The 16960-nt window shown below is 46.7% G+C and overlaps 1 protein-coding gene and 1 pseudogene across 1 annotated transcript in view; both read left to right on the plus strand.

Annotated features, from left to right (window-relative positions):
• BIN3 (bridging integrator 3) overlaps nt 1-16960 on the plus strand; it is a 44359-nt gene that overhangs the window by 15078 nt on the left and 12321 nt on the right. The window contains exons 2-4 of the mRNA XM_063087181.1: nt 7837-7885; nt 14446-14486; nt 14846-14907. Of these exons, the coding sequence (XP_062943251.1) occupies nt 7837-7885; nt 14446-14486; nt 14846-14907 (152 nt within the window). The remainder of the gene's footprint in view (nt 1-7836; nt 7886-14445; nt 14487-14845; nt 14908-16960) is intronic.
• Nucleotides 868-4842, plus strand: LOC134369495 (large ribosomal subunit protein eL22-like; annotated as a pseudogene).

Below are 16960 nucleotides of genomic sequence, written 5' to 3' on the forward strand. Positions count from 1 at the left end.
AATTTTGTATTTTTCTTTAAAGTGGCATGTAAAATTGTATAAGCTTTAGGCCCACAAAACCCAGCCCCACCTCTGAGAGGGCATCAAGCACATTTGAGGGTGGGACTGCCATGGTGAAAGTCAGGAAGATGAAGCAAATGTATGCACACTAGTGGCGAGACACACCCCTTCCCTGCCCCCAACACACACACACTCTCTCTCTCTCTCTCTCTCTCTCTCTCTCTCTCTCTCTCTCTCTCTCTCTCCCTCTCTCCCCCCCCGCCTCCCCCTCCCTCCCCCTCCCTCCCTCCCTCCCTCCCTCCCAGAATGCGAGTTGGCCCTTTACTCCCAAGGCAGGAGATTGGAAGAATCTTCCTGCCCAAGAGAATAGACTAAAAAGATACTGACATCAGGGAGTTCCCCACAAACAGCTCAGCCAGATCACCAAAACACTGTAAACAAACATTATCCATGTGCTCAGAGCTTCCAGTCAGCTTTTTTTTGTCCCCCGCCCCCAATCATATAGAAGGGTACTTCAAAAGGTTTGTGGAAAAATTGAATTACTAGATAGTGTGAATCTTTCCATGAACTTTTTGAAGACTGCTCACATGTGAGCTGGCAACCAAGAATCACCACATACCCAAGGAAAGCATTTATGATAGTCCCCCCTTATCCATGGGGGTATATGTTCCAGCACCCCCCGGTAGATGCCTCAAACTGCAGCTAATACCATATATACTGTTTTTTTCTATACATACATACTTATGATGAAGTTTAATTTATAAATTAGGTACAATAAGAGATTAACAACAATAGTTAATAATAAAATAGGACAATTATAACAATATACCATAACAGCCCACCTCCCTTTCTGCCTCCACTGCCACCATGGCACCCATGAAAAAGCTTGTGATGAAGGGGGTCAAAGAAAAGAAGCAGGTTCTAAAGTTCGCCCTTGATGACACCCACCCTGTAGAAGATGGAGTCACGGATGCTGCCAACTTTGAGCAGCTTCTCCAAGAGAGAATCAGAGTAAATGGAAAAGCTTGGATCTCGGTGGAGGGGTTGTGACCATTGAAAGGAGCAAGAGCAAGACCCCTATAACGTCTCAGGTGCCTTTTTCTAAAAGATATTTGGAATATCTCACCAAAAAATATTTGAAGAATAATCTATGTGATTATTGCATGTAGTTGCTAACTAACAGCAAGGGGAGTTACAAATTACATTACTTCCAAATTAACCAGGACAAAAAAGAGGAGGAAGATGAGGACTTAAACTCATTTATCTGGAATATTTTGTATGAATTCTTTAATAAAACTTGGGAACCAAAAAGAATAATAGTAATAATAATAATAATACAAGAATATACTGTAAATAAAAGTTATGTGAATTTTGTCATTGTCTCTCTCTCTTTCTAAAACAAAACAACTCTTTAGAAGTATTAGAAGTCAAAATTGAGAAAATGTTGAAAAACAGAAGTTAGAGGACCAGCCAAGGAGGGTCAGCACCAAAAATTATAACAATTTCAGAAGTGAGAAACAGAGAAAATGGAGGATAAGAAATCAACATCAACAAAGTTTTTTTGGTGTTTTTTTTTTTTTAATCCTAGAACTAAATATTATAAATTGCCAAATTGGAACAGTCCTGTGGGTGCCCAGCACAATGGATGAACAACAGATGCACAAGGTGCATTGTTGGGAAATTTTACAACACTGGGATAAACATATGATCCTGCCAGCTTGCATAAAGAAAGTAAAAAACAGGTCACATACAAAGGATAGGAATCAGAGTAGCTTCAGACTTGACAACAGCAGGGCTGGGAAGTTAGAAGACAGTGAAGCATTGCCTTTGAAATACTCAAAGAAATGATATCCAGCCTATAATTCTATACCCAGTCAAACTAACCTGTAGGTAGAATAAAGTGTTGTGGGTATGCAGAGTCTAAAAAATCATTTCCCACATGCTATTTTCCTATCAAACCAAGGTGTAAACCAAGGAAGAGGAAAAACAGTGGTTAGGGTATTATTGACGAGAGGTCAGAGGAATCCCAGTGAAGATGGGAGGGGAGAGCCGAGTTGCACACCAGGGTGGAGGGCATCCACTCCAGTCTGGAGCAGGGCAAAGGCACCAGTGGTCTGCTGCAAGAATAAAGGTGAGAGAATACCTGATATGCGAATGAATGTAACTACAGTCTTCTGCAGGTTTGACCATGGCTCAACAACCTGCTGGCTGCCACAAACAGGGTGGAAAACAAATCACAATATCCTTGGAAGCGTCTAGTTAATATTGACCTAACCAAGTTCTAATACAACTACATTGACAAGAAGGGAGTTGCAGGTGTACCTTTGTGTTGTAAGGGTAGGCACCTGAAAGTGTGTTGTTTGTTTAGTTAAATCTTCCCCTTTCAAAGCCGGTGCCGAAAAACCTAAAATCAAGAGGGAGCACTATAAGCATATTTCATGAACGATGCAAAGGAAACTACAAAAAACCCAGCTGAGTCAAAAGGGGTTGTCTCAGGCAAATGAGATTAGGGGGGCCTAGGGACAAATGTTTTACTTATCAAATCTTGTTGCTTTATTAAACTAGCACATGTATAACTTTAATAAAAGTCAAATTTAGATTAATAAAAGGAAGTCATAAAAGTAATAAAGTGAATGTAGGTGAATAGTTATAAGTTGTTGGGGTAGAGGGAGCAGGTCTTTCTCAGTAGGACACCAAAAGAATAAATTACAAAAGAAAAGATAGATTTGTTAGACTTGACTTCATGCTAATCAAAAGCTTCTGTAAATTAAACACAGACATGTATAAAAGTAAAAGGCAAACACTAAGCCAGGAAAAAATCCTGTTGCACAAACCAAAGGGCATGGTAAAATGTAAGCTGTTTTAATCTTTTAAAAAATGTTAACTGTTTCAATTTGTCTTCAGGGCAGTTTGGCAGAATGTATCCTTGAACATGTATATATCCTTTGACCCAGCAATTCTGATTTCTAGAATTTACTTTAGATGACTAGTCCTTGATGTGCACAAAGATTTAGCTGTAGATTTAGCTATTAGAGTTTTTGTTTACAATAGAAGAAAAATGTGAAGCACTCGAAATGACCAACAGTAAGTGATGTAGGTTGCAGAAATAAAACTAGTGCTACATTTTCATTAAACACCTGTACCACTAGTTTTTTTTCTGTGGTTCTTAAAAACCAGAATGATGAAAACTATGTATTGGTATATAAAAACATTCATGACATATGTTTTCTTTACTTTTTAAAAGTTATGTAAATATTCATATATACAGTTACACACACTGAGATTCAGGATATTACTGTTCTTTTTTCCCTTCGGGGTGTGTGTGTGTGTGTGTTCTTTGTGTTTTTCCATGTCTTCCCAGTTTTTAACACTGATCAGGTGCTGTTTTTACAGTCAAGAAAAAAAAACTCAAGGTTTTTTTTTTTCTGGCGTATTTGAAAAGAAATGTAGAAAGTGCAGAGAAAAAAACAGTAATCATATTTTTACTACCCAGAATTAACCACTACTAACATCTGATATATTTGCTTCAGATTGTTTTGTTGTTTTGTTGGTGGCTGGCCAGTTTAGGAATCTGAACCCTTTGACCTTAGTGTTATAACACTGTACTCTTAACCAGCCGAGCTAACCAGCCAGCCACTGCTTCAGTTATTTCTCTTTCTGCAAGTTTTAAAAAATATAATTAACACCAGAACATAACCTCGTCATCTTTTATTTATTTATTTATTTTTAAATTTTATTTTTTTTAAAAGATGACCGGTAAGGGGATCTTAACCCTTGACTTGGTGTTGTCAGCCCCACGCTCTCCCAAGTGAGCTAACCAGCCATCCTTATATAGGAATCCGAACCTGTGGCCTTGGTGTTATCAGCACCACACTCTCCCAAATGAGCCATGGGCCAGCAGCCCCTCAGTCGTCTTTTAGGTATGAGACCATGAATGGGTTTTCTTTCTTCTTCTTTTCCCTTTTCATTCTTTCTCTCTTATGCTTTTCTGTATTTCTCAAGTTTTCTCTGATGAGTGTGTTTTACTTTTATAATCTTTAAAAGTTATTTTTTCTGATGAGCACATTTTACTTTTTACAGAGATAAACTGTAATTAACTGTAAAAGGCAGAATATTTTAAAATGCCAAATAAGCCTTAGACATTTAGAAGAAAGTAAATGAGATTTTAGATCTGAGAACAGCCTTGATTAAGCCAGGAGGAGGGAAAGCATTCCATAGGGGTTCGGTGGCCATGTGTTCCAGTTGACCTAGGTAGTCCAAGTGGTCCTGGTGACATGCATTCAAAAATGTCCCAGTTTGGGACAGGAAATTATAAGGAGTCTAGATTTGGGGGATTAATGAACAGCCACTTGGCTGAATCAGGGTAGTTACCTTGGGTGAGTAGGAAAGGAAACTAAAAGGAAGATTGAGATCATATTCTAGAGGCATGTTGAATATTAATACAAGTTCTTCCACTGATTCTAAGACTGGGGCGGGAAATGTACACGAGTCTGGAGAATTTTGTAGTGCCAGAAAGTCAGGAAGTGCTAAGCGACACACACACACACACATTAATGTGGATGTGTCAGAAGGATACAAGAGCTAACTGAAAGAGCTGCCAGTGGCCAAATCTGGAACAGTTTGAGCATCAAAATGAAGTGGTGTTGGATTATAACTCAAAGTATAAAATATTAAATATCCACGAGTCCTCACTGATATAAATGATTGAATAAATAATTAAGGCTCTGTATGGTGGCTTCCTCCCAAAGAGTACAGGGGGAAAGGGGGGATGGGGAGAAATCCACCAAGCACTACCCCAGCCTGGTGACCATGGTTCACATCGGCAAGAACAAGTCCTGTTGATAGTGTGTCCCCTTGATACAACATTATGAAGATGGCTCTTCAGCTCTGTGATATTTCCTCCCAAAAACCCATAACTCCAGTCCAGTCAGGGGAAAAACATCAGAGAAATCCCGACTGAGGGGCACTCCACAGTATACCTGATCAGCACTCCTTAAAACTGTTAAGGTCATCGAAAACAAGGAAAGTGTGAGAACTAACACAGCCAAGAGGAGCCTAAAGGGATATAACGACTAAACTTTTGGTAACCTGGGTGGGATCCTGGAATGGAAAAGGGATATTAGGTAAAAACTAAAGAAATCTAAATAAGGTATAGACTTTAATATACTAATATTTGTTCATTAATTGTGACAAATGCACCATACTAATATAAGATGTTAATAAAAGGAAAAACTGGGCAGGGGGTGGGGGGCATGGGAACTAGGTATATTCTTTACAATTTTTCTGTGAATCTAAAACTTTTAAAATAAAAGTTTTTTTTTTTTTAAAGGTGTCCTAGCAGGTAGAGTATGGCTTTGGAGCAGGTGAGCTGAAAAGTAATGAGGATAGTATGGTAAAGTTATGTATGCTCATCAGTAGTTGCGGCGGAAATACAGAGAGAGACCCAGCTCAGTGTACAAAGTGCACATAACCTTTCATTTGTGCTGAAGCTCCCAGGTCAGCACCAACGCTCTTCCCTTTCATTTCCAGTCTCTTAAAGAATGAGGAGCCCCTTCTAATTCCATAGTACTTAAGACTAGGTATTTTGGTCTAATGTGTATAACAGATTCATATGAAAAGAATATTGACCTCTGAGTAGTAGAGAAAAAACTGGGCGAGAAGGCAGGAGCCCTGATTGTCTCCTCCTGGTCCTCTTGTGACCCTGGGCTAGTCATTGGACCTCTCCAGATCTGCTTCCTCATCTACAAAATGAGAGGGTAGAACTGGAAAGAAAAATTTCTATGGTAACTTACAGTCTAAAAATACTATGATTCTAAATCAAGATTTAGAGAGAGGCTGTGGCACCACAAATGGAATCTAAGTTCCTAATTTCTTGGTCCTTAGTCTATAGTACTCGACTCCAAGATGGGGTCATTCTGAAGACCACTCCAAGAATTACTTAGAATTTTCATCCTACTCCCCATATTCTTGGAATGGAGATTAAGTTTAGAATTCCAGTTTTAGATTACCCAAAGACATCATCTATTCCAACTCCTTTGTCTCATAGTGTAAGAAACTGGGCTCCAGAGAGATTGTGATTTGTTTAAATCACAAAAGTGGTCAGAAGCAGAAAACACATTTTCTGATTCCTGGTCTAGAGCTTTTTACACTTCAGCATGCTTCCTACAGAACACAAGCAATCTTTTTGCAGTGCCACCAGGACCTCACTTATACTGTCTCCAAAATGGTCCTTGAGGGCAATCGTTCACCGTCTAAAACCATTGTGTCCATCAACTCTAATCCCTGATCATGGGAAAAGTAATGGGGACTTGGGGAGGGAACTCATCTCCCCTTGCACCTTTCCTCTTTAGGTCTGAAAAAGGGGAAATAGCAATTTCGTTTTTCTTCTCTTTTTCTGTTCCATAGATTACCTTTTTCCTCCTGGTAATTATGTAGCCACAGATGATTTGTTTACCGAAGCCACGTGAATCAGCCAACCCCCAAAGGGTTAATGCTCCCAAATTATGGGGCTGGGTTAACAATAAACAGGATGTCCTCCAGAAATTAAATTTAAACCACTGTGACTCAGGCTGGCCCAGCCCCTCAACTGGATCGTTGTCTAGGGTTATTATCGGTGGTTAATTATACTGTTGGGTTTAGCAACAGTGTTGGTCAGTTTGGGCCAAATAAAAGCAGGCCCAGGGAAAGGGGGTGTGGCAAGAAGGGTAGGACCTGGGCCTGGTGGAGTGGGTGGGTGCAGCCCTGGGAGTGGAGGCATGAATGAAGAGCCTCCATCCATTCCTGAGGGCTGAAAGATAGTGGAGAGTGGCCGGTGTATAGCCCCTTTCCTGAGCTGATCCCGGGCTCTGGCCTCACTTCCTACCTGGGAGGGCGAAACCTACCATCTCCATAGCTGTTGGGATGTACTGTTTGCTTTCTACCCTGGCCGCAGTTCTTGTCTGCTGAGAATTCTAGAATCAGAATGTTCAGTGCCCTGAGGAAGCTTCTACATTATCTAGTTTAATCCTCTCATTTTACAGAGTAGGAAAGTAAGTCCCGGTGCAGTAGTTCCCTGCCAAAGGGCAGCCTGTTCACTGAAGGTGGAGACCAGGCTAGTGCTCAAGTTTAGACTTCTAGATCCCTGATCTTCCTTCTGTTGAGCTAAGTCATTTTCCATTTTCAAGTGCAGAATCTGAGGTGCAGAGCTCCATAAGAAGTTCAAGAAAGACTTGGGCTGGATTTCAGACTCTTCTCCAAGTTAGCCACATTTACATTTTGTCAGTTTCCCCAGGAAAATAATCCAACCTGGCCAGTCATTAATGCCACTAAAATTTGTCATCTCTCCCCAGCCTCCCAAGAAGCTCTGCAGATCCACAGTTTGTTCCTCTATAGAGAAGTAGTAAAGCACTAATATGAGGTGATTTTTATGACATTTTCTTTCAGGCATGTTTTCAAGGATGCTACTAGCTATTACAGTAAGCCCGTAATTCCTGACCTTGCAGCTCCTCAAGAAACAAGGTTTACAGTGACTGTTATTCGTACGGTGCCTCCCCTTTCCTGCTCTCACCTTTCCAATATATTTAAATGACAGACTATTAGTAGGAATGGTGCTCTGGGGCAGAGAGGGGGGCCCAAGAGCTGCATCAGACACCATCGATGGGAGGATCACTCCTACAACCAAGCCGGGATGGGTGCTGATGGCCCGCACCCACCAGGGCATAGGATATGAATACCAAGTAGCAAGCCACTGCCCCTCTGTCACCTCCTGGGGGAAATGTGGCCTATATTATATCAATTCTTTGAGCCACATCCTTCCCCATCTCTCACAATACCCTTCTTTGTCTCTTTCTCTTGTAGGATTCCTTTCAAGATTGGGCAGCCCAAGAAACAGATTGTTCCCAAAACAGTGAGTAACTTGATTCTTTTACTCTGAGAGTCAGTCCTGATCATGTGGCCTTTGCATCGAACCAGAACTTTGACTCAGCACATCCTGGGGCTGGGAAGACAGCAACCTGGGCCTTATTCTCAGTATGGAGATGCAGAGCCTCACGCAGACTGGGGCTTGCAGGGGCCTCCTGTCCTGAGACATTTCCCCCACTCGTGTTGACCTGGGCTCTTCCCCATCCATGGGCAAGTGGGAGAGGAAGGTGGAGAGGAAAGCCACTGTTTCTGAACAGCCCACCTCCAGGAAACAGGCATGGTGCACTTGTCCTAAGTGGGCTCCTGAAACCCAGACTCCCGCCAAAGACATGGCCCAGGTCCCTTTCTCTCCACTGCCATATGTATTCTTGGCCATGATCCAGAGTCACTGAGTGAGAGGGGATGACTGCCTTCTACCCCCCTTTTCAGCCCACAGTTTTTAATCCCTGTTTCATCTCCAGAATGGGAGAGGAAAAGAACCATAGATTCTTAGAAAGTTAGAGCTGGAAGCCCACAGAGATCATCTTGTCCAGCCTCCTGATTTCCCACTGGGGAATACAAGGCCCATGGAGTAGCACTGACTTTCTAAGGTTATGAAAACCAACACTGGCGAACTGGAATTGGAACTTGGGTTTGAGCTTCTGATAAATACTCTCCCTTGCTTCATGCTGCCTCAGGCTGTGAAGATCTCCTAAGGTTTTGGAATTCCAGTGCAGAAGGGCCTCTTCAGCCCCCTCCCCCACAAATCTGAGTGAATCTCTTGGTTCTAATATGGGAGAACCAAGGCCTGTAACAATAGGGTCTCCCTCATGTGACAGCTCCAGAAAGTCTAGCAGTGGCCATGTAGTAAAGGCCCTTGTCTCTACCATCCCAGCCCCTGACAGTTTTCCTGGTCTAACTAACTTGGCTCAGCTCTTAGAACTACAGGAAAGATACTGCTTCAGTTGACGGGAAGTTCAGCACGCAACTGACCGATGGCTGCATCTTTGGGAGATCCAAAGTTAGGTCACTTGAAATGGGCCCTAGTTTAAAGAGCCCTCCCCTGCTCCATGCAAAGGCAGGTCACTGATAGACTCAGCATTCACCTCCCATGCAGAAGCTGGCCATCTGTGGAGGCACTCTGCTGAAGCTCGAAGAATCTGGGCGCACAAATGTCGGGCTGCAGCCGGCTGCAGGAAGTGGGAAGGTGCAGCATTGAGTCTCCAGAGTTTAATCCACAGCAGATCTGAAAGGGAAGTGGTTTTGAGAAGGCTCTTTTATTCCCAGTGCTCACTACAAACAAACAAACAAACAAACAAAAAACCCTCCCAACACCCCAACCTTTATCGAAATGGCCTTTGTTCTGCACTGAAAAGTATGGGCTAGAGTGCAATTGCCAGCTCTTCTGCCAGAGTTCGTTGACGGAAAGGTGTTGGGGTCCTTTAGTCTGAGGAGTGGCACGGCCCTCCAGAAGCAGGCACACGTGCACCTGGCCTCCCTCTGCCCTTCCTACATCTGTGCCATGCGAGGTGGAATTGCAATCCTCTGATTCCCAATGTCCACTCCCCAGGTAGACTGGCTATCAGGTAGTGATTACAAAGCCAGATTGGGGAGGCTAACAGCCTGGATTCGCATCCTGGTTCTGCCACATGCTGTCTGTGACCTTGGCCAAGTTCCTTAACCTCTGTGAGCCTTGGTTTCCTCATTTGTAAAATGCAGACAACAGCAGTACCTAGGTCACAGAAATATTAAGTTTCAGACAAGGTAATGCACACAAGGCACTTAACACAGTGTCTGGCACATAATAAGCCCTCAATAAATATTAACTACTTCAAAGGAAGCTAGTCGATTTGACTCTCTATAAACCATCAAGGACTCAACCTATCCCAAGCAGCTAGATTCCCCATTGCAATGAAGTTCTAGGCTGGGCCTTTGATCTGTCACAGGTATGAAAGCTGAGTTCCAGCTTGGAATAGAGTGATTTTCTTCCTTGCCTTGATACCCCTCACCTCCCCAGAGGCACTGGAGTCGATGCTGCAAGACCCTGCCTCTTCAAAGTCTCATGCCCCACCCCACAATCCCCTCCTGTTCCCCAAAACAGGCCTGGGCTGCCCTTTTGTCTCAGCATCTCTGGCAGCTGCCCCTAAACAGCGATGACGCACTCCACTGTTCTTGCCCAGGCACTTGCAGGAGCGGAGCAGATGTGGCTGCTGGGTTACTGGAAGTCGTGGCGCCCTGTCATGGGAAGAAATGCTCATGTTATCTTCAGGGAGTTTCAGGAGGTTTTTGGCTCAAGGCGCCAACTGTCAGACACAAAGAAAGCATTGTGTTTTTGCCCTTGCTGTTGTCCTATGCCCAGGTTATTAACGCAAATTCCATTATTGCCAAGGCTTTGGCTGGAAGGGCATGTTCTCTGCAAGGGCTGACCATTGGAACTGAGACAGAAGAACAAAAGCTCCCCCACCTCCTGATCCTACCTTCTGCTTAGTCCCCTCCCACTCCCCCAGGTCCCATAAAGTGGCTGGAATATCTTAGTGTGGAGAAAAGCAGCCACACCTCCCTCTGTGACCTGGGAGAATGAGAGAGCTCTTCGAAGTTCTGCTGTCTGTGTCCCTCCAAAGCAAGGGTTACCCTGGGTCTTGTGCACAAAGGAAAGCACATACTGAGACGCATGGCTAAGTAGGTGCTCTGTGAAATCAGGGCAAAAAAGAGTCCAGCCACATTGACTCTCTCCACTTAAGATGTTCACATGCCAAGTGAAGGAACCCTCAGCTTCATTAATCCTCCTTATTAATCCTGTCGGTACATACTGAAGGGAAGCCCACTTTCCACCCAGAGCATCTCTTGAAGAGGGCCTTCTCAGACTCTGACCCAGTGCACCTTAGCCCTGGGATTAGAGCCCTAGTCTCCTTTTTCAATTCACCATGGGTGTCCATTTGGGTGGTAACTCAGCCATTTAACAAATACCGAGTCCCTGCTATGTGCCAAGTCCTGACCCATGCCACATGGATGGAACAGTGTGTGGCACAGCCTCCCCACCAGCCTCAGAGAATGCTGGGAGCAGCCGAGGGCAGTTGCCTGCTGCTTGGTTCTCCCTGCACTAACCTCACCAGCCCAGCCCAGCCCCACCCCCTGATGGCCCTGCACATGTGTTTACACTTGCATTGTTGACTGCCGTCCAGTTGCCCTTTTGGCAGTGGCATCAAGCATTCAGAGATGTTCAGATCTTTTCTATTTGGCTCTTTCCCTCGGAATGTATGTACCTTGGAATGAGAGTCCAGTGTGTCCCTTCATTCCTATAACCTCTGTCTGAGGGGCTAGGATTCTGGTGGTGTCCCCCAGTGGATTCTGGGGTCTTTCCCCAGTGGAAGAGAGAGATCTTGGGACCGGTGAGCCGTGGAAGCAACCCACACCTGGCTGCTGGAAGTAGGGGAAGAGAGATGTTCGTGAACTCCCCCCAGGCTGTCAAATGGAATTGAGCGGCATCCTGTATAAGGATGCGCTCCCCCCTTCTCAGCTTCAGTGTGAGGCCTTGTCAACCAGAATGATCCAGCCTCGTTGGAAACATGAAGTCCCTCTTTGTGCAAGCCCAAGCAGTCCACAGCCAGGGAGACCAGGTGTTCTCTGACATCCCACACACACATCAGCACACTCAGGGGATTGCAAAAGAGGACTCAAGCCGAAGGTCGCCACGCCAGGCTCAGTGGTGCTCTCACTCCCTCCCAGAGAGCACCTACGCTGTGTTCTGGATCACTAGGAGAGCTTGATTCCGGACAAGAAATGCTTAGATTTCATTTCATCCTGTCAGAAAGAGATACTTGTACTGTGTTCTGAAGACTCTGCTCAGCTGTCCCATCCTGTGAGGTGAGAAAGGAGACACGTCCAGTGAAGGGACTTGGAGCACTGGAATAACACCCAGGCATTGGACTCCAGGCTCAGCCAGGCCAGGTTGCCCCAGCTGCTGGCTTCCTCTCTGCTAGTGGGTTTACAGCCCAGCTTGCAGCCTCAGATCTCTCTGGTCCTCCCTCACCCCAGTGTGCAGGAGAGGAATGAGGACACTGACATGTAAGCACCATCATGGGCCAGGCACCTGGCTAAGTGCTCTACATGGACTGTTTCTTTAATCCCCCGAACAAGCCACTGAGCCTAACTTTGGGATCCCCATTTCCTTGTAAGCCACCTAAAGTTTACGCAAAAGCATCCCATTTCACTGGAAAAGAAAATGAGGCTCAAAAATATTGGGTCATATTTTTCAGGCTCCACAGTTAGTACTAGAGTCCATATCTGTCTGTCTCTGCTCATTCCCATAAACCACATTCCTCCAGGCCCTGTGGGAGAAGGGACGAGACTAACACCAAAGGGCAGACTCTGAAGGGCCCAGGCAAGGCCCCTTTACTCCAAAACATATCTCCCACGTGCAGTCGCACTGGACCCTTTTTGGTCCTTTAGCCAAGTTATGATTGCTGCTGAACTTCAAACCCCCTGGGATAGGTAACACTTTAAACTTTTATCAAGCATATGTGCTTTAGTGGGAGTGACTTTTGAATTTTTTCTTAAGAGTAGCTTTTGGTGGATCATAAGGAAGATGATGATGGAAACATTGGGTTCCTGAATGCAGAAAGAGTAGGTCTGTTGAAAAGAGGAAAAAGGCTGTAGAATAGTAGTCTGGGGCCCCAGTGGTGAATTTTACTTCACAATTTTGTGTAAGGTTCTAGATGTTCAGATCATAAAGTGAGGAAAAGACCATGTTTCCCTGCTTCTAAATCTTGCAGTTCCAAGGAGGAAGGCGTGGTACTATCTGCACACCAGGGAGACGGCTATCATGCCCCGAGGACCATGGCTCAGTAGGCTCTCATGTAGTCCCCTCTCTGCCCTGTCTGTGCCCTTCATAGGGCTTGTCACAATTGGCAATTATATGTGTGTTACGTGTGTGTTGTGTATCTCCCCAACCAGGGCCTGTGCCTGTTTCATTCACCACCAAAACCCCAGTGCCCGGCAGAACATGCTGCTCTTAATAGGTGCTCGGTAAATGCTGAGAGACGAGTGAATGTTGTCTTTTAAAAAAAGGGCTGACCTAGGAGTCTGGATTCCCGCCTTGCTTTGCCGCCATGTCTCTGTGTAAACCACTCCACTGTCTGGGCTTTGGTCTCCTCGTGTATAACTTTGCATACTGTTCAGTCATTCTAGGACTAGTATAAACCCAAAGGTAGCGCACTGAGGTTGGTGAGTTTAGACCACTCCTCCATCAGCTTGGGTCTTGCTTGGAAGGCAGTGGAGACGGATAACAGAGTGGCTTTGACAGTTCTGCAAATATGCACTACGTGACCCTTGACCCACAGCAAGTGAGAGTCAGGATGTAGGGCTGTCCACAGCAGAATCCTCGGCTGGCAGCTAGGAGGGTGTCCTTCCTAGGTGGTGGCTTTACTTCATCAGCAAACTCCTTTTGTTCCTTTGAGTAGAATGACAGTTATGTGCACAGGCTCTGGGGCTGGGCCCCCTGGGATCAAATCCCACTGTGTTCAAACTACCACTGTCCATTAGTGGCCTTGGGCAAGGCACGTACCCTCTGTCTCAGTGACTCTGCAGGACAATGCACGTGGTAGTTACACCTGCCTGCCTCGTAGGCAAGGCACAGAGGATGCTGTCCCTGTAAGGCAAGTGAGGGCACCCGTGAACGTGACTTAGTGGCTTCTGCTTCTCAGAGTGCCTCCGCTTAGAGGCTCAGCACACCGCCCCTGACATCTGCCGCTCTAGCCAGGGCACAGAGCTGCCCACATGGAAGAGAAGGCGGGCAGGCCTCTGGCTCAGTGCCTGTCAGTAGCCTCTCAGACATCGCTTACCTCACACCCCACTGCCTTGAGAGACCCTGTTGAGGACCCATTGTACAGATAGGGAAGTTGAGGCACTAGAGGAAAGCACTAGACTTTTGTAACTTCATCTCCACTACAAGTGGCAGCATTGGGTTCTGGACTCACCCCCATTTGGTTTCATATTGTTGGCACTGGGAAATGGGCTAACTAATCAGGACATTAGAGAGCCTTGCCTGAGGGAGTAGTACTGATGTTGTGTTTGGTATGTCCCAGCTCACAGAGCACATGTTCTGGGTCCCCCTGAACCCAACAGCAGGCAGGTCGGGCTTGTGAGGAAACCAAGGCCAAGAAAGGAGGCTACCTGCTCTTCTCTCCCAGCTAGTAGGTGGCAGAGACACCCCTAAACTTTAGAGCTGCCCTCTTCCTCTGCGTCCTGCTGCCTCCCTGGTTGGGATCCAGTCACGTTCTGAGCACCTGACAGCCACCAGAGTAGAGGTGCAGGAGCAGCGCCGCAATCCGCTGTGACTTGCCTGGCTGGGCCAGCCAGAGGGGAGTCCTTTTCCCTAAATCAAACACATAATTAATTTGGGAACACAGGGATACTGTGTTGTTAACGATCTGTTGGTGCTTGTATGCCCTGGATGGGATTGGTTTCTGCAGACAGGAGAGAGGGCATGGAGAGAGTTTGAGTAGGCTGGGAGAGTTTTTCCAACCTGTTGTCATTTCTGCGATGATTGAGTTATCTCTTTTGTTACAGGTGGAGAGAGACTTTGAAAGGGAATATGGAAAACTCCAGCAGTGAGTGTCAAACCCCAGAAGGACAAGGCAGGAGGTGGGGAAGGGCCAGAGCCTCCTCTGCCCTGGTGGCTCCGTAGGAGCTGAGGGCAGCCCAGTCTACCATGCTGCCCGCCCACAGCTCCCCCCAGCAGATGGCCGTATGAGAGTCATTAACTCCTACCTGCTGAGTGCTCAGCCTCATGCAGAGTTTGTGGTGGCACTTCAGGCAGTGGGAAAGGTCCCCAGAGAGAGAGCCCCTTCTCCTCCCTGGCAGGCATTCAGAGTATCGGCCTGGGCTTGCTCAGGGAGAGGGGAAGAAAGGGAGCCCAAGGTAACCCAGTGGGCAAGGCCAGGGACCCAGGCCTGTCCCTTCCTTGCAGGCTGGAGGAGCAGACCAGGCGGCTGCAGAAGGACATGAAGAAGAGTACGGATGCTGACCTAGGTAGGTAGCACTTGCTTGAAACTGGCATGGGTGGGCAGGGCCAAGGTGGTCCCCTCCTCCCTGAGCCCTGCAAAGGGCTGCCTCCGAAGTCACTGCCCTTAGCAGACACCCAACGCGTGTTCCTGAGAAGTGGCCTGAGTTCGCTCCTCACTGATCAGATCAGCCCTTCCCACTGAGCCCCTGCTGCCCTGCTCTGGACATGGGTGCTGGGTGTGAGGCCCTCCTGGGATGCCAGTCAACATCGTACCACAGCCAGTAGAAGCTTCTATTTGCAGGTGCCTCCACCACCTCAGAAGCTGGGCCACTGGCTAAGGCCATCCAGAGAGAACAGGTAGCACATTCCCTCCTTGTGTAAATGAGAGTCCCTGGCCTTTCCAGGACCACAGGAACTGAGGGGGACTGGCTTTCCAGGACCACAGGAACTGAGGCTGTCGAATGTTTGAGCAAGAGGTTGGGTTAAAGCATAGGGTCAGAGGTACCTCAGGGTAATTCTTTCATCACGAAGAGCACTGAAAGCTCTGTGCTAAGTGGAGGCTAGCAGGTGCCAGGAAATAGCCAGTCACCTTGGGGAGGTTTCTTGGCTGAAGAGTTCTTGTTTGAAGTAAGGAGGAACTGGACCCAGGAAGCTCTGAACTAAGAGAGCATCAAGAGGCCTTGTCCACAAGCTGTCCCAGGGAATGGGTGGTGAGCAGCCGGGAGTAGTGGAGAACAGCTCCTGGGGTTCCTTCAAGGCCTTTCCCTTCCTCACCCCAGAACACCAAGTACTTGGCCAAAAGCTAACCAACAACTCCAACACTGCCTGTGTAGCCTTGGACAGCTCACTAAACTCTCTGTGCCTGAGTTCCCGCCTCCATCCCCAGCCCAGTGGCTACATGTCAAGATGAAATCAGTTGATTCATGCAAAGCACAGAGAACAGTTCCTCACACGTGGTCAGCTCCCTGAGTGTCAGGTCCTCTTGTCAGCAGCAGCAGCAACAAAGCTCCTTGACTGCATTGGCCTCAGTGGCTCCTTCCTTGGGTTCCAGAGGCAGAGATGGGTCCACCTGTTGCTTTAGAAAGAGGACCTGAAAGAGGCTTGTGTTTGGCCAGGGTTGCCTGCTTTCTCTCATTCAACTAATACTGATTGAGAACTGACTGCCAGGCACTCACCTCAATGCTAGGTATTCACTGGTAAAACAAGACAGGAGCCTACATTCTAGGAGAGAAGATGTACAAGAAACCAATCAGTAAGTATGTATTATAGACGTGCAAGAAACCAGTCAATGAGGATGTATTGTAACATCACATAGGCTGATCAGGGGAGGCCTCCCGAGGAGGTGTCCTTGCACAGAGTCCTGAAGGAATAAGGGAGTGATCCCTGCAGGCCTGCCTGAGGGAGGAGTGCCTCAAACACAGGGGCAGCAAGTGCAAAGACCCTGGGGTGGGGCAGCTCTGCCCCGAGGCCATGCACACTGGCCCGAAGCATCAGGAGAGGCAGCCGTGGTAGAACTGGGAAGGCGTCCCTGGTTCTGCAGACCATAGCCCCCACGACCATGTGCCATTTTCTGGTTGGGAAGCACTTGAGCCGTTTTTAAAGCAATTCCAGCCACACTGTCTCTTCTAAACTTAAGATGGGCAGGACACGTGAGATGTCCATTTTATAAAGGAGGAAACTGAGTTTAGTTTAGCGCCCCTTCCCCAAGTTCAGTCCCTTGCATCAGAGCAGAAAAGCCTGCCCATTGCTCGCTCGTTCCTTTGCCCCCACCAGCTGGAAATAGTCCTTACTGCAGAGCTCACCCAGCTCAGTATTAGTTAGCCTGGCTGCCTCATAAGCCAAGTCCAAATGGGGGCAGTGTCACTGTCTCCAGTCACCATCTAGGTCATAGGGCAGCCGGCACCTAAGGGGTGATTTGAGGACCACCCTGGGCCTACTTGGTACTGCAGTTAAAAAGAAAACCCTTGATATGTCTCAACAGAGGCAGTGGTTTGGGTTTTCCCCATTGTAGCCCAGATGTTAAGACTCAGCCAGTTACTTAGGTATAAACAGACATCTTTCCTGCAAAGGGCACTTTGA

This window comes from Cynocephalus volans, chromosome 2 (genome assembly GCF_027409185.1).
Source record: "Cynocephalus volans isolate mCynVol1 chromosome 2, mCynVol1.pri, whole genome shotgun sequence".
In the NCBI taxonomy this organism is placed as follows: domain Eukaryota; kingdom Metazoa; phylum Chordata; class Mammalia; order Dermoptera; family Cynocephalidae; genus Cynocephalus; species Cynocephalus volans.